Below are 18,477 nucleotides of genomic sequence, written 5' to 3'. Positions count from 1 at the left end.
GCTCAAGAATGATAGTATAGGCTATCGTTGGCGTTTGCTCTCATTCTTGTTTATTATGTTATTACATCCAAAAACAGATTGACTGCTAACTAACGTTCCAAACTTCAGAATAAAAAAACAAGAATTGTAAGTTATTGGAACGTTTAATATTATGTTTAAATGGTATCATATATTATTGTTATCATCTGCGTGATATAGCCACATTTCAATGTACTTATACATCAGTTTGTGTCAGAAAAGACTGCTGGTGTTCTCTATGTGTTGCAGCCAATTCGCCTTCTGACCCCTCACGTGTGAACGGGCAGGTGTTCCAGAATGTATGGAACTGAGGTCAATAAAAAACAGTATGCAAAACTTTTGTGCGAGCAGATTTTCGAATATTTTATATGTACGCTGGAAGCCTTGCAGTTACCTCGAACACTCATTTGAAGACCCGCAGAGGCAAAAACTGTATTCAGTTGGATTCACTAGTGATTATCATGACCAGGATCATGATCATTACCATTATTCCCAGCTCTGCTTCTTTACCTCTGTAAACTTGTAGAGCTAGTTATGTAGAGGTTACATGCCGAGTCTCAGTGATTATTAAAAATAATGGTCGAAGTTAGCGGATCATGAAAAATGCGAGCTTCAGCGAGCTTTTTCATGACCGCGAACTGAGACCATTATTTTTAATAATCACTGAGACGAGGTGTGTAACCTCTTTATTCCTCCTTTCTTCAGTTATTCAAAGAAAACAGGAGTTTTTGTGCGAAAGTTTGATCGAATCCGAATCACTCAACCAGTCAACCTGCGCAGGCGATCGATTAATGCGCGGTTGTATAGTTCCGTGCAAATCATTCCATTCTGTTAACACTTCTTTTCAGTTTCCCTGTTTTGGACTAAAATCAAGTACACAGATATGCTGTTATTCTGCTGTGGCGGTAAAGGCAGATATTGTGTGTTCTGTTTATGTTTTAGTATCGCTTAGGATAATGTTCTTTCGTCAAATGGGACTAGCAGACGAACTTTTGCACCCGTGTTCCAACGTTAATTACTGTATGAAGTTCAGTTTTCTGGGGAAAATAGTGTATGAAACCGCTTTATGTTGTTTAAATTGATGAGATGTGTGCATTTGGTTGCGTGTGATCTGTTTATAAAATGAAATATTGTTGAAAACTGACCGTCGGATTGCAGTCAGTGTTGTCGAAGAAACTGCGTTAAAAGAAGGGGAACTACTCTTGTCGCTAGAGTATGAGTTACTTGCCTTGGGAATTTGCTTGTGATGAACGGTTTGTGCACGGCAGATCTAGATTCAGAAAACAACCGAACTCATGGATTTTATATGGAGATTCATGTGTTCAGGCCTGTAGTTGTTAATTTAAATGCGGTATGTTTGTATTGTTTGCTCCAGAGATGTATACTTCGTACGTATAGAGCGTTCGGAACTTTTCAGTCCCAAAAGTAGTACCGACACAGAACAGCTTCTCAACCCATTGCACTATCGAGGATTCAGGCTGTTGCTGGCTCGTTATTTGTTTTTGTTGCTGGGTCATTATCGAAAAATAACTAGCTCTACAAGTTTACAGAGGTAAAGAAGCAGAGGGGGGAATAATTTTCGATAATGACCCAGCAACCAAACACTGAAATAACGAGCCAGCAACAGCCTGAATCCTCGATAGTGCAATGGGTTTCGGATTAAAAACAAGCTCTGAAAATTAAAATTATAAAAATTATGATCAAAATTAAATTTCCGAAATCGATTTAAAAACAATTTCATCTTATTCCTTGACGGTTCCTGATTCCAAAAACATATATATATGATATGTTTGGATTATAAACACGTTCAGAGAGTTAAAAAGAATAGAGATATAGAAAAGCGTGCTATCCTCCTCAGCGCAACCGCTACCGCGCTTTTCTGGATTGTTAATTTCACTGCCTTTGCCACGAGCGGTGGACAGACGATGCTACGAGTGTACGGTCTTGCGGAAAAAATGCAATGCGTTCAGTTTCATTTTGTGAGTTTGACCGAGCTTGACTAAATGTTATATTTTTGCCTTACGCGACTTGTTTGTTTTTGTTACATTTAGTCAAGTTTTGACTAAATGTTTTAACATAGAGGGGGAATCGAGACGAGGGTCGTGGTGTGTGTATGTGTGTATGTGTGTGTGTGTGTGTGTGTGTGTGTGTGTGTGTGTAGAGCGGTTCAGACCAAACTACTGGACCGATCTTTATGAAATTTGACATGAGAGTTCCTGGGAATGATATCCCCGGACATTTTTTTTTGTTGGATGAATGTCTTTGATGACGTCATATCCGGCTTTTTGTAAAAGTTGAGGCAGCACTGTCACACCCTCATTTTTCAATCAAATTGATTGAAATTTTGGCCAAGCAATCTTCGACGAAGGCCGGACTTCGGTATTGCATTTCAGCTTGGTGGCTTAAAAATTAATTAATGACTTTGGTCATTAAAAATCTGAAAATTGTAAAAAAAAAAAATTAACAAAATTCTGAAACGATCCAAATTTACGTTCATCTTATTCTTCATCATTTTCTGATTCCAACAAAATATACATATGTTATATTTGGATTAAAAACAAGTTCTGAAAATTAAAAATATAAAAATTATTATCAAAATTAAATTTTAGAAATCAATTTAAAAACACTTTCATCTTATTCCTTGTCGGTTCCTGATTCCTAAAACATATAGATATGATATGTTTGGATTAAAAACACGCTCAGAAAGTTAAAACGAAGAGAGGTACAGAAAAGCGTGCTATCCTTCTCAGCTCAACTACTACCCCGCTCTTCTTGTCAATTTCACTGCCTTTGCCACGAGCGGTGGACTGACGATGCTACGAGTATACTGGACCGATCTTAATGAAATTTTACATAAGAGTTCCTAGGTGTGATATCCCCGGACAGTTTTTCTTTTTTTGGATAAATGTCTTTCATGACGTCATATCCGGCTTTTTGTAAAAATTGAGGCGGCACTGTCACACCCTCATTTTTCAATCAAATTGATAGAAATTTTGGCCAAGCAATCTTCGACGAAGGCCGGACTTCGGTATTGCATTTCAGTTTGGTGGCTTAAAAATTAATTAATGACTTTGGTCATTAAAAATCTAAAAATTGTAATTAAAAAATTGTTTTTACAAAACGATCCAAAATTACGTTCATCTTATTTTTCATCATTTTCTGATTCCAAAAACATATAAATATGTTATATTCGGATTAAAAACAAGCTCTGAAAATTAAAAATATAAAAATTATGATCAAAATTAAATTTCAGAAATTGATTTAAAAACAATTCCATCTTATTCCTTGTTGGTTCCTGATTCCAAAAACATATAGATATGATATGTTTGGATTAAAAACACGCTCAGAAAGTTAAAACGAAGAGAGGTACAGAAAAGCGTGCTATAAGTGCAGCACAGCGAAACCACTACCGCGCTAAACAGTCTCGTCAGTTTCACTGCGTTTTGCACGAGCGGCGGACTATGGTCATTGTGAAAAAATGCAGTGCGTTCAGTTTCATTCTGTGAGTTCCACAGCTTGACTAAATCTAGTAATTTCGCCTTACGCGACTTGTTCTTCATTTTTGACGACTGAGCATAAAACGTTTAATACAGAACATACGGATAACTTCCGTCAGAGATTAGTCACGCAAGTGCAAGATTAGTGGTGCATATTTATGTACACTGTTGATCAAGCAGGTCAAATCCCTTGTCTGTCCTTGATTGCTGTTTTCTCTAGGAATGATGGTGCAACCTAAACCACAAGTCACGATGTCATCACCGCAAGACAGCAATCGCGGCAACACGGCACAACTTTCTTCCCCAGTTGACACTTCTTCTGCTGGACTCGCCCCAAATCCAGCTTTTCCCTGGCAAAACTATGACGCTTTACGACAGCAAAGCTTCGGGTCATTGAACAGTGGATCGGGCACTGGGTTCTACAGTCAGGGGCATCAACAGACGGGAAACAACGGTGTTGGAGGAGTGCAGTTTCCGCCATTGCAGTTTGGGAGCGGTCAGGGAGGTCAAAACCAAGTTCAAGGCCAAGGTCAAAGTAAAACAGAACCATGCCTTGAACTCTTTCCTTGACTGTATGGCAGATGGCAGCACTACTATAATGTTGAATCAATCAATCATTTTCTCACTCACTCAATCAATCAATTATTCAGTCAAGCACTCACTCACTCAATGAATCAATCAATGAATCAATCAATGAATCAATGAATCAATCAACCAATCAATCAATCAATCAATATGAGGCTTATATCGCGCGTATTCCGTGGGTACAGTTCCAAGCGCAGGGATTTATTTTTTTATTTTTTTATTTTATGCAATTTATATCGCGCACATATTCAAGGCGCGGGAATTTATTTATGCCGTGTGAGATTTTTTTTTTTTACACAATACATCACGCATTCACATCGGCCAGCAGATCGCAGCCATTTTGGCGCATATCCTACTTTTCACGGCCTATTATTCCAAGTCACACGGGTATTTTGGTGGACATTTTTATCTATGCCTATACAATTTTGCCAGGAAAGACCCTTTTGTCAATCGTGGGATCTTTAACGTGCACACCCCAATGTAGTGTACACGAAGGGACCTCGGTTTTTCGTCTCATCCGAAAGACTAGCACTTGAACCCACCACCTAGGTTAGGAAAGGGGGGAGAAAATTGCTAACGCCCTGACCCAGGGTCGAACTCGCAACCTCTCGCTTCCGAGCGCAAGTGCGTTACCACTCGGCCACCCAATCAACGTTCTGCCATTGAGCCAGTTGATAATATAATGGCAGCCAAATCGATTGTTTAGTCGATTGGTGAGAAAGTCAGTAATTCACTGTGCTGACTTATCTTGAAATAAATTCTCTTTGATAGAAAACAAGCAAACAAGTAAACCAAACAAACAAATAAATAAGAAAATAAGAAAAGGGCACAACTGTGAATTGTACTTTACGACTCAGCCCAAAGTTGTTTCTGTTATTTAATGAGAGTGTTCTGGGTGTAAAAAAACCCCACATTTATAGGAGTTAACAGTGTTAATCAAGTTGATGCCGTTAACATAAATGTTTTCCCTTATTGTGACACAGGTGACGATGGCTTGGACACGGCCAGCAAGTCTCTTTCATTTTATGGGAGGAAATGGCAAGGGAAACGAAGACGAAGATGAGAGTCTGCTGACAATTCGGCAGTTGGTAGGCAGCTGGATATGGGTCAGACCAACAACAACATGTTTGTTCCACAGGTTGACACATATGGACAAGGTAATAAGTCTTTGTCATTTGGGTTTTCTGTCTGGGTTGAATTGTTGGGGGAGGAGGGTGCTATAGAGAGAGGAAGGAGGTGTGTGTGTGTGTGTGTTTAAGTGTGTGTGTGTGTGTGTGTGTGTGTGTGTGTGTGCGTGTTTAAGTGTGTGTGTGTGTGCATGTGTCAGTGTTTAAGTGTGTGTGTGAGTGTTTAAGTGTATGTATACATGTGTGTGTGTGTGTGTGTGTGTGTGTGTGTGTGTGTGTGTGTGTGTGTGTGTGTGTGTGTGTGTGTGTGTGTGTGTGTGTGTGTGTGATTCCGTGTGAGTTGGTGGGTGGTTGTTACTGTTGTTTTTGATGTTGAAGACATGAAGGAGCACACGCAAAAACTTAATGAATGCGATAAAGGATTTTAGACATGACAGTGACTCAGTTCCCCGTGATACCATTGGGCCCTGGTTCTAACGCTTTCTACGCTAATCCGGGTAGGTTCACTTTATGACCACTTGAACATCTACATACCTACCTAGTTGCTACCTACCTACCAACCTACCTACCTGCCTACCTACCTATTTCTTTTGTTAGTTTCTGTAACGGTTCCTGTTTAGGCTATCTTTGTCAAAGTTAAAATGGATTCACGGTGTAACATCAAAATTGGCTTAAAGCTCTCGTTTAGAAGTCTGGCATCACATGAGAAAATATAGACAAGGGCACACTTGAACCGGTGACAGCGACTCAGCCGAGCATTTGATAGAAAATGTTCTCACTAATTCTTGTCAGCCGCCAGCGTTGAGTGTTATCTTATTTCATCCTCGTGTCGTTCTAGGTTATCGTATTCAACAATTAATTGGCACAATACATAATGAGCATATTAACTTTGTTGGCAATATTTATATTGATTACCAAAACAATATATTTATATCGATGTTCCCCCTAGCAGTGCAGGCTACTAACTCTGTGGCTTAAACGGCGTCATAACTGACCTCGGGTCAACGCGGTCAAATGAACAGCAACGCGACTGGCAACTATTGATTAAAGCTGTGGTCTATTTATGACTTTCCGGGGCTACGAGGTTGACAAATAAGGATAAAATCATGTACAGAATTATGTACAGCAAACGCTACCCGAAGCCCCGCCTATACGGCGTGTATGCCTTTACAATTTCACTGGTGAGTGTAATAGCAGTAATGGCGACCATGTATCCGGCTCCAACAAATGGAATGGTGAGTGTAATAGCAGTAATGGCGACCATGTATCCGGCTCTATAACTCGTCCTTTCCTTTTGCTTCTTCTTCGTCCTCGGCGTCTGTCGCCCTCTGTGACGTCAGAGTGTCCAGCGCTGGTAGCAGATTGTTCCACAGCGCTGCGCTGTCTCTGTAAGGTCCGGCGTTTAATACAACGCGAGGAGTATTTGAGATGGACAGGTAGGCTTGGTTTTCGACTGTGAACTCTGGCCAGTCACCCCCGAGGTCATCTCGAACAGGTGCGCTGGGATTTCTGCACAACAGATGTATGACAATGGAAAAGTTCGGAAAACGACCACACGGCGAATATCATTATTATGTATTAATTTCAAATAGGGTTGAAGGAAACTCAACTGCAGTATCATGTACAGAGGTGACACCATGGATACGTACTCAAGCGAATGCCGATATAACAAATACATATTCAATAGTTCCTTTGTCCCTATACTGTCAAATATGTATATTTATATAAACGAAGGTTAGCTCTGCGAAGTCTAGACAAAAAAAACCACGAACGTCTTACGTCAACGCAGAGGAAGAGAAAGAAGAGAAGCACAAACATGAAAAGGAGGGATCAAACTTTATTTTACAAGGATAGAGGTTTAATAAGGCTACGCCTTTTCTTACAACCTGTCCTTGCATCTTTATTATACAAAATTATAATACATGACAAGCAGAAAAGCAGGGAGCAGGCTTGAAGCCTGGTGGACGCCTGGTTCACTCACGTAGAACACAAACTAACCGAACAAACGAAGAAACCAGAACAGGAGAAGGAGGAAAGGAAGGAAAAAAGAAACTATGTCCACAACATCCACTTAATGAACTTACCCAGTTTTGGCGAAGGTGGTGATGATCTGGATAAACTTTTTGGCCAAGGGTACCTCATCCGCCGCCAGTGCGGTTGTGTTGAACTTCTTCAGGAGAAAGTTGTCCTCGAACTCTCGCTCGTTGTCAAACTCCAGGAGCAGCTCGTCCGCGTGGTGTGATCCGGGATATACACCTGCACGTGACACCAACAGCGTTATTGAATCTTGATCAGCCTGGTGGTGACCTAAGGAGTATAGTAATGTTTTACTGCTGCTTTGAGAAGTCGCCGTTGATCTCGATTGTACTACTGGACCGATCTTTATGAAATTTGACATGAGAGTTCCTGGGTATGAAATCCCCATACATTTTTTTCATTTTTTTGATAAATGTCTTTGATGACGTCATATCCGGCTTTTCGTGAAAGTTGAGGCGGCACTGTCACGCCATCATTTTTCAACCAAATTGGTTGAAAGTTTGGTCAAGTAATCTTCGACGAAGCCCGGACTTCGGTATTGCATTTCAGCTTGGTGGCTTAAAAATTAATTCATGACTTTGGTCATTAAAAATCTGAAAATTATAAAAAAACCAATTTTTTTATAAAACGATCCAAATTTACGTTCATCTTATTCTCCATCATTTTCTGATTCCAAAAACATATAAATATGTTATATTCGGATTAAAAACAAGCTCTGAAAATTAAATATATAAAAATTATTATCAAAATTAAATTGTCCAAATCAATTTAAAAATACTTTCATCTTATTCCTTGTCGGTTCCTGATTCCAAAAACATATAGATATGATATGTTTGGATTAAAAACACGCTCAGAAAGTTAAAACAAAGAGAGGTACAGAAAAGCGTGCTATCCTTCTTAGCGCAACTACTACCCCGCTCTTCTTGTCAATTTCACTGCCTTTGCCATGAGCGGTGGACTGACGATGCTACGAGTATACGGTCTTGCTGAAAAATGGCATTGCGTTCAGTTTCATTCTGTGAGTTCGACAGCTACTTGACTAAATATTGTATTTTCGCCTTACGCGACTTTTGTTTTTTGTTTGTTTGGTAGTTTCTTGGGGGACATGTAGAACAAGTTACAGAATTATCCCGTGACGCCATTATTAGGTCAGAGCCTGGCCAGATCTATTGTCATTTACACGATAAGCAGTTACATGGACGTTTACACACACACACACACACACACACACACACACACACACACACACACACACACACACACACACACACACACTAACACACACACACACACACACACACACTATACTAACACATTAACAAACACACACACACACACACACACACACACACACACACACACACACACACACACACACACACACACACACACACACACACACACACACACACACACACACACACACACAGAGTTGTACCCACTTTGAGCATTGAATGCAAACGGGTGGTCCAGAACGTAGAGATACCTGTTGGAGGTATGGGGGGAGGCGGCCAGATACCTTGACCACTCCAAGATGGGAGCGTTCATGAGGCAGTCACCGTACATGTCGGCCACCGTGTCCGCAGTCATGGTCTGGTTGGCGTCCATGTCCGCGCCTCGGTAGAAAAACTCCACTGACTGCGACAGAGCAAAGAATGATTTTTCTTTATGAATAGTGAGATTTGGGATACCTTGAAAAGAGGGGTGGCCTGGTGGATGGGTAGAGAATGTGTGTGTGTGTGTGTGTGTTTGTGTGCATGTGTGTGTGGACGGTGTGTGTGTGTGCTTGTGCGTGCGTGCGTGCGTGCGTGCGTGTGTGTGTGAATGCGTGCGTGTGTGCGTGCGTGTGTGTTTGTTTGTTCGTGCGTGTGAGTAAGTGTGTGCGTGTGAGTAAGTGTGTGCGTGCGTGCGTGCGTGCGCGTGTGATTGCGTGTGTGCGTGCGTGCGTGTGGGTGTGGGTGTGCGTGCATTTTTACGTGCGTGCGTACGCGCGTGTTTGCGCTCGTATGTGCGTGCGTGCGTGCGTGCGTGCGTGCGTGCGTGCGCGCGTGTGTTTGTTTGTTTTTCAAAGTCTGAACATGTTCCGCCTCACTTACTGCAATCAGCACACTGCTGCAGACTAAACATCTACTCACCTTTTTCAAAACTTCGTTCGGCGTCAGCCCGAGAAAGACAAAACACATGTTCATGCAGGAGCGAAAGAACTGCGGGGTGTACAAGTTCTCCTTGGGCTGCTGGAAGAACATGAGCATCAACTGCGCCAGGGCACCCTCCCTATTGTTGAAGCCCATGATGACGTCAATGTCCCCGATGCCGTTCTCTTGCACGTACTGCTCGTCCATGATCAGCTCCGTCAGGGCTCGTGGGATGAACTCGCCTGTGGATGTCAAGATTGTGTATGGTTTTATATAGAATACAACATGGCTTGCTGTATGATACCAGATATACACGACAGCACACAGCAAGCCATGCAATTTATTTTGTATCCTAGATTCTGTACTTGCGTTCCTTCTGCTCCAAACGTCCAAATTGAACACGCGTCTAACGGTACCTCGACCTTTTCCAAAGTCTTCTGAAATCTTTGACGACAAAGCAAAAAGTCGTCACCCAAGAGATTAAAGAGTCACTCGTACATTCTTGAAGAGGAAAAAGCAGACGCAAAAGTGTTTCGAGAATGACATTTGTCTCGGTGACTGGGTAATCATGAGCAGCGACAAAAAAGGGTCCTGGCAGACTGTAGTTCATACGACCTCATTTAAATAATATACACACGAGTGAGTATATGGTTTAGTTATGACAAGTGCTCTCTCTCATGTATGTACGACAAAGTGTCTTCTTACTACTCTATAGAGAACAGAGTCATGTCTGGTTTTAACGTCAGCTAAAATAGTCATATGATGTGCCTTCCTACACGTAGGCTTCCATGACGATCTTGTAAACCACCGTGCTATCATTCATAAAAATAGGGGGGGGGGGGGAAGGATGTTGCGCTTGGCAAGTTTAACAGTGTCGTTTCAAAATACGCTTACTATTTAATAGGATCAAGACTTTTTCTTACCATCAACTAAAGGAACGAAGAAACTACCAGCCGGTGACCCTGGGGATAACTGCATGGTCTTGTTGAAGAACTCATCAGCTGGTACGTTCCTAAAACACTTCACCAGCTCAGCGGTAGTTTCTCGCTGACAACCAAACTGTTCGGCCGTCCACTCCAACACTTTATTTTTTTGATAGAATTTGGAGTCGGAAACAGTATGTGGAGCGCCGCTCTGCAAGATAGCTCTCTTAATCAGTCCTTTAGAGTGGGGGCTCATCATCTGAACGCCCGTGCTCCAGCTCCCCGCTGATTCGCCAAAGACAGTAATGAGGTCAGGGTCACCACCGAACGCCCGGATGTTGTCTTTGACCCAGTGAAGGGCGAGGTTCTGATCCCAGAATCCTTGGTTTCCCGGAAGCACGCCATCGCCGGAATAGAAGAACCCGAAGGATCCGAGACGGTACTGGACGGTGACCATGATCACTTTAGCGTCCACCACAAGTTTAGATGGTCTGAAAATGGGAGAAAATTAATGTTTCTGCACGCTCAAAGAGATACTTTTTAAAAGAACAATAGAAAAATAGGCCCCCAAATCGCGTCCAAAGTTATACCATAAGATCTGGTCACCGCCAGACTATGTTGACGCGACCTCTGCTAAAAAGAGAGACAGACAATTAAAAGAACAAAAGAAAGAAAGGCCCTTAAAATCGCGTCCAAAGTTTTACCATAAGATTAGGTCCCCGCCAGACTAGTTTGAAACGACCTCATTTACATGATATAAACACGTGTGAGTATATAAAGTTTAGTTATCTCATGGGGTGGTCTCTCGGCAAGTATGCAGGATAAATACATGTAGAACGTAGTGTCCCCCATGGTCAGTCACCTCATTTACATGATGTGAGTAGTGTGAGTATATGTGGTTTAGTTATCTAATGGGTTATCTCTCTGAAGTATACGTAGAGGTTACATGCCGAGTCTCAGTGATTATTAAAAATAATGGTCGAAGTTAGCGGATCATGAAAAATGCGAGCTTCAGCGAGCTTTTTCATGACCGCGAACTGAGACCATTATTTTTAATAATCACTGAGACGAGGTGTGTAACCTCTTTATTCCTCCTTTCTTCAGTTATTCAAAGAAAACAGGAGTTTTTGTGCGAAAGTTTCATCGAATCCGACTCACTCAACCAGTCAACCTGCGCAGGCGATCGATTGATGCGCGGTTGTATAGTTCCGTGCAAATCATTCCATTCTGTTAACACTTCTTGTCAGTTTCCTTGTTTTGGACTAAAATCAAGTACACAGATATGCTGTTATTCTGCTGTGGCGGTAAAGGCAGGTATTGTGTGTTCTGTTTATGTTTTAGTATCGCTTAAGATAATGTTCTTTCGTCAAATGGGACTAGCAGACGAACTTTTGCACCCGTGTTCCAACGTTAATTACTGTATGAAGTTCATTTTTCTGTGGAAAATAGTGTATGAAACCGCTTTATGTTGTTTAAATTGATGAGATGTGTGCATTTGGTTGCGTGTGATCTGTTTATAAAATGAAATATTGTGGAAAACTGACCGTCGGATTGCAGTCAGTGTTGTCGAAGAAACTGAGTTAAAAGAAGGGGAACTACTCTTGTCGCTAGAGTATGAGTTACTTGCCTTGGGAATTTGCTTGTGATGAACGGGTTGTGCACGGCAGATCTAGATTCAGAAAACAACCGAACTCATGGATTTTATATGGATATTCATGTGTTCAGGTCTGTAGTTGTTAATTTAAATGCGGTATGTTTGTATTGTTTGCTCCAGAGATGTATACTTCGTACGTATAGAGCGTTCGGAACTTTTCAGTCGCAAAAGTAGTACCGAAACAGAACAGCTTCTCAACCCATTGCACTATCGAGGATTCAGGCTGTTGCTGGCTCGTTATTTGTTTGGTTGCTGGGTCATTATCGAAAAATAACTAGCTCTACAAGTTTACAGAGGTAAAGAAGCAGAGGGGGGAATAAAGGATAAATACCTGTAGAACGTCGTGTCCTCCATGGTCAATCCACCTCCGTGACCTCATAACCTCATTTACATGATATACACACGTGTGAAAATATATTGTTTAGTTATCTAATGGGTGGTCTCTCTGAAGTATGCAGGATAAATACATGTAGAACGTCGTGTCCCCCATGATCAGTCCACCTCCGTGACATCACGACCTCATTTACATGATATACACACGTGTGGGTATATATGCTTTAGTTATCTAATGAGTGGTCTCTCTGAAGTATGCAGGATTAATACCTGTAGAACGTCGTGTCCCCCATGGTCAGTCCACCTCCGTGAATGAAGAACATGACAGGATAGAGACTGGCCGAGTTCTGTGCCCCTGTCGGCACGTAGACGTTCAGCATCAGACAGTCCTCGCCCATTTCTCGCGTGGATTCAATCAGCCCTGGTCTGTGCTATTGACACGTATAAGGACAGGTCAGGTCAGGTCAGGTCAGGTCAGGTCAGGTCAGGTCAGGTCAGGTCAGGTCAGGTCAGGTGTCTGCTCGGTATGACGTCTTTTTCTTTCGATAATAATACATATCAGAGCTCACAATGACGAGGGTTAGGATCGTGAATTGCACACTTCTTCACATGTGAACTGTTCGGCTAAGCGTCTCAGATCTGTCAAGGCTTCTGCAAGGGATAAGACCACCCCTCCACTTGGTCACATACCAAAACTCAACACATTGACTGCTCACTAGTGGCTTTTACGAAATTAATTTATTGATAACAAAACCCCAAAAGAACACACAGCCCGGGCTGTAATTTATTTTTTTTTTTTTAAGTGACCAAACGATGATCTTATTCTATGCGCAAGCCTGACTGGCCAAATTTGAGACGGGGAGCTGAACTCTGTATACAGGAGGGACTTTCAAAAACAGGGACAAAGTCACACCAAACAAACAAAAAACAACATGTCTCACCTGCATGCAGGCGGGGATTTCGGTGTCTGCCTTAAAGACCTTGCCTTCCCCAGGGCCGGGGTGGGGCTGTGGCTTCTCCCACCTCAGCTTCCCGACAGGGGGCAGGGCGTAGCGGATACCCAGGTACCCGTTCATCTTCCTCCCCGCGTCCCCCTCCACCTCCAACCCCTGGATGGTGCCCCAGGGGGCCTGGATGACGGGTACGGCGCTGGCGATGGTGATGGCCTGCACTGCCACCAGCAGCGCCACAACGACCTGTAGGTGCGGCATCTTCCTTCCTGAAAACGAGATTTTGTTTATACGAGAGTTACTGTAAGGGCACGTATTCATATATTTCTCTTAAGATACGCAAATACGCGCGCACGCACTCACGCAAATACGCACGAGCGCACGCACACACACACACACACACACACACACACACACACACACACACACACACACACACACACACACACACACACACACACCACACGTACTCAAGCACACCGTGCCCCCCCCCTCCCCACACATACACTGAAGTACGTCTAAATGATCAAGCAAGAGATTCAACAAAACACATGCAAAACGGGGGCAGAGGTGCCTGAGCAGCTCCATCCAATGCCTTAAAAGTATCTATTTAAGCGTTTAATTTCGATTCCCGTGCTACACTGTGGGGTTCCAGTACTGCAGGCGTGCAATTTATGCTAAGCAGTCAAAAGATTAGCATATGAAGTAACAAGTGCATACATGTAGATCGGCTTTACTTGAAGCGATTACAAATAACACAATGATAAAGTTAACAAGCGAGAAGTGTGACAAGAGCAGTACACATTTCATTATGGCTCAGACCAGGTTTTGTTGGTAACCTTTCGTGAGATTTTGCTTGACGCCAATCTTCCAAGAAGCAACATCCACTGTGTCTGCTGTATGTCTTGTTCGTCCACTCCGAAGACCAATAGATCGAAGTTCTGGTGAATGTGTCGTTTTGTCTCGAATTAAACGTTTCATAAACGTTATATCTACAAAAATCCTCTAAGCCCTATATAGCTAACTTGGGTCAGTGTATCAGAATTTAGCTCTGTTATCTTTCCTACCTGATGTAGTAAGGCCTAAGAGAACAGAGGTTTGATACTGATTGCACATGATTAACCGGGTACGTACATATACACACTGAACATACACAGTCAGTGCTAGGCTAGATGCAAAGCTACCAAACATATAATACGAACCCTTTTCAAGCATTAGCAGAAGAATGACAAGGGAGAGAGAGGGGGAATAGAGCAAGAGAGAGAGAGAGTGAGAGAGAGAGAGAGAGTGAGAGAGAGAGAGAGAGACTCAGAGAGAGAGAGAGAGAGAGAGAGAGACACACACAGAGAGAGACTAAGAGAGATAGAGAGAGAAAGAGAGACAGACAGACAGACAGACAGACAGACAGACAGACAGAGTGAGAGACTGGGAGAGAGAGATAGAGAGTGAGAGAGACGTGCGGACAAGCAGAGACAGAGACAGACAGACAGAGAAGAGCCTTGTCCATAACGGCCTCTCGAAGCAGTGCCATTTGCCATGAAAAAAGACTTCAAACAAGCGAAATTATGGTTACTCTAACTACTCGCAAAAGTCGTCAGGAAAGTGACTGAAAACACTCACACTCACAGTCTCCTTGCTCACAGCTTCTGGCAGAAGTATGACTCACCTGAACCTTGGTCACCAAACTTTCTACTGGTCGGGTCAGCGGCAATACTAAGACTAAAACACAGGCAGGTCAGTCAAGCTCTATGGGCATGCGTGTACGTCGTACCATGTACCACGGGGCTATGCGCATCTGGTATATTGTATCGCATTCGTGAGGTGCTAACGCACTCTTATAGCTCCGACCTTGAGCGTACCATTAGGACTGGGCTTCTAAGCGGCCAAGTACTGTCTGTACCCATAAGTTAATCATAGCTTGCTTTGTAACTGATAACAAGAAAATTGGTTGATTAAAATCAACATGGCCGAAGCAATGTTTTCATAAAAGAAGCGGTATTGTACGGGCACATGTTGTATTTGGGTTACATGTGTTGCAGAGTATTTGAAAATACGTAGGCATAAAAACATGCAAAGAAGAGTGATAAGTCCCTGTTGTGAATATAGTCAAGTGGATAAATTGATTTCTTATGTATCACACTAGTTTTACTGCTACAGCAGTCTCTCTCATGAACGGACACCCTAGGGCCAGTGCAAACCTGTCCGTACATTGCAGGTGGCCGGTCACGGGAGAGGTCCCCCCCCCCCCCCCCCCCCATCACACACACTCAGACACACTGACGGACTGAGTGAGTCTTTGCTACTGGTGAACGAGCTCTACCTGTCCTAACAAAAATAAGGTCAAACTACTACAACTTATAACTGAAAAAAAAACTGTCCTGTAAAAATGACGTTAAATCAACGGTGTCAGAAAAAGAGAGATAAAAGTAATCCTCAAATTCCTGAGGATACAGGCACCCCATGAAAGCAGCCACGAACATACTCACAGAGGCACACATGCTTGTGCAGATACTTTGCAAAAATATGAATTGAAAACCTGCATGTCGTAATTTCTTTTTTTCGGGCTTTATTGAATGCTTCAGGCAGTTACTTTTCCCTGTCCAGTTTCCTCTTTCGTCTCTCTTACCCCTCTCTTACCCACTCCCCCCCCCCCCCACCCACCCTCCCCTCCCCGGCTACTCCCTTTACCCAGCCCCGACAGCACAAACTTCTAATCTGCAAGGCAGAGTACACATTTTCTAAAAGGAAGACTACTCCTCTTCAATTATATCCAGAGATCTTCCAGCTGCTGTCTCCACCATAAGCCAAGTGGTCGAGTCTTATACCCCCCATTCCACACAACCGTTCTAGGTCCCGTTCCCGTACCGACCAAGGAACGGTGCGGGCACGGGAGGGATCGGGGGAGAACCGCAATGGAACGTGAATGATCGTTAACGGAACTGCTTTGAACGGTAGGGTCGGTAGGGACGGTTTGAGTTTGGGCTGCATGTTCAAATTTTTAGCCGTTCCCCTCCTGATCAGAATGAACGTTAATGGAACCTCAACCCATCGGTAACGGAACGCTTGGATCGTTAAAGGAACTTAAACAACGGTAACGCAACGGTAGCGCTCTCACACACTGAGTTGTTTTTTTGACACCGACAAACTGAAGAATGAACAGATCTATGAGGTAACCGTCTCAATGGTCCAGGCTCAGGAAACAAAGATTATATATGGCTTTACTAATCTTCTCAATGAATGAGGTTATACACGGCAGCTGTCATTAGCCACCTAATTAGTTTTGGACTCAACCATCAGCTGGTATGTATAACATGACACACCGTGAAGCTGTGTATTGATCATGTCAACTCCGAGTCTGTGACTCGGCCTGGGGCGATTGTAGCTTCCCTTCTTCGTGTCCGATAGACAAGGACAATAAATAGTAGAGCATAGTGCAATTTCGTGTTGGCATCTTCTCCAGTGAAAGCAAGAACCCAAAGACTGAAGACCAAAGTGCTTACCTCACTTCTGACCCGAATCACCCCCCTCCTGTTGGGTACACGTGCACTCAAGTTAACACAAGACTGACACCTCTGCTTTGACCTGTGTGCCAAGAGTCGGATGAGAGAGGGAGAGAGAGGGATGAGAGAGAGAGAGAGAGAGAGAGAGACACACACACACACACATAGACAGACATAGAAAGACAGAGGCGGAGAGACTCAGAGGGAGACACAGACAAAGACATACATACAGAGAGAGAGAGAGAGACAGAGAAAGAGAGAGAGAGAGACTGACAGACAGACAGACAGACAGACAGACAGACAGACAGACAGACAGATAGACAGAGAGTGATCGACTCGAGACGGAGAAACAGATAAATGAACATCAGGTGAGAGAAAATGACTCGAGAGAGAGCGCATGAGATCGAGACTGAGAGACAAAGAGAGAGAAAGAGATTGAGAGAGAGACAGATACACACAGACACTAAGACAGAGCGAGGGAGAGACGGAGAGACTTGCATGGAGTGTACGTGACAGACAGTGTGTGTTGCTATAAACAGACAGACGAGGTGCAGCTCATTTCCGAAACAGCGCAAATGGGACAACAGTGACATGATAGCCTACTGTTTGAATTCCAAAAAAGCGCAGCTCATTTCCGGAACAGAACAGATGACAAAGTTGGTTTCAACAAAATAGAAGCCGCCAGTTGGCGATAGGTCACGTGTTCCTCAATGTCACCTTCATATGGCAGCGGCCATCAAAAAGTAGGCCTAACTGATCTCGTGAGAACGGTAACAAACGAGTCATGTCACATCTCCCAACCCATTAGAGTAGATGAGCGGCCATCAATAAAAGCTCTGACCTACTGCAGGTATTGGCAGAACAGCCTCCCTGGCTTACAAGATATTCACACACACACACACACACACACACGCGCACGCACGCACGCACGCACGCATACACACACACACATACACACACATACGTACACACACATACACACACACACACATACACGCACACACACACACACGACACACACACACACACACACACACACTACACACACACACACACACACACACACACACACACACGCACTGACACACACACACAAATAAAAGAAGTATCAAATGTACGCGAGGAAGTCTTATCACAAGAATAACTTTACGTACAGGGAGAATCATAGACGGGGTCATCCTGAACTCAGGTCAAAATGACTTCGGCTCTCATTCTAAAGCGATAGCGTGGACCGATGATGATCAGAATGAGACGGGGTGTCCAGAGTGGCTATGTTGTCGATGTGTCAGTGTGTACGCGCGCGCGCGCGTGTGTGTCTGTGTGTGTGGCTTTGTCCCTGTATTCTAAAGTCTTTGTAAATAGACAAAATAATATCGGAAATAACTCTACAGGGTTTCGTGGGTTGTGGAAGAGTTGCTTTTTCTTGGCTTTCCTTGCTTTCCTTGCTTTTCTATCTTAAGTTGTACCATTGAGGTCTAACGAATGACGTATCACAACGTGCGCGGTCGTCCTTGGCGGTCAAGAAAGCCGCGGGCGCCGCCGCGATCATTGCGCAGACGACACTTCTAGACGGCCAATATTTTTTGTGCGCATCACGTGCTCCACATAAATCGGCCGGAAACGAAGCAATTGGGAAACCTGGATAGACCAAATAGCCTGGACCGCCAACTCGTCACGTGACCCTTTGAGGTTACGACGCTCGACTTTCAGGGGCGCTT

At 43.4% G+C, this 18,477-nt stretch overlaps 1 protein-coding gene across 3 annotated transcripts in view; it reads right to left on the bottom strand.

The window, feature by feature from the left end:
- Positions 1–4,369: 4,369 nt before the first annotated feature.
- LOC138953220 (acetylcholinesterase-like) overlaps positions 4,370–18,477 on the bottom strand; it is a 58,560-nt gene continuing 44,452 nt past the window's right edge. Inside the window, exons 1-8 of one of the 3 annotated variants that reach the window (XM_070325016.1) lie at positions 14,926–15,038; positions 13,251–13,528; positions 12,580–12,740; positions 10,323–10,813; positions 9,400–9,641; positions 8,707–8,902; positions 7,312–7,483; positions 4,370–6,736 (exon numbers count right to left, since the gene is read on the bottom strand). In XM_070325016.1, the coding sequence (XP_070181117.1) occupies positions 6,502–6,736; positions 7,312–7,483; positions 8,707–8,902; positions 9,400–9,641; positions 10,323–10,813; positions 12,580–12,740; positions 13,251–13,520 (1,767 nt within the window). In that variant the 5' untranslated portion in view covers positions 13,521–13,528; positions 14,926–15,038 and the 3' untranslated portion in view covers positions 4,370–6,501. Of the gene's footprint in view, positions 6,737–7,311; positions 7,484–8,706; positions 8,903–9,399; positions 9,642–10,322; positions 10,814–12,579; positions 12,741–13,250; positions 13,529–14,885; positions 15,039–18,477 lie in introns of those variants that run through there. The other 2 variants (XM_070325017.1, XM_070325015.1) reach the window with 2 other exon arrangements.

The sequence above is a fragment of the Littorina saxatilis genome, linkage group LG17 (assembly GCF_037325665.1).
Source record: "Littorina saxatilis isolate snail1 linkage group LG17, US_GU_Lsax_2.0, whole genome shotgun sequence".
Lineage (NCBI taxonomy): Eukaryota > Metazoa > Mollusca > Gastropoda > Littorinimorpha > Littorinidae > Littorina > Littorina saxatilis.
The sequence above is the reverse complement of the archived record's forward strand: the minus strand, read 5'-3'. Positions and strand labels throughout refer to the sequence as shown.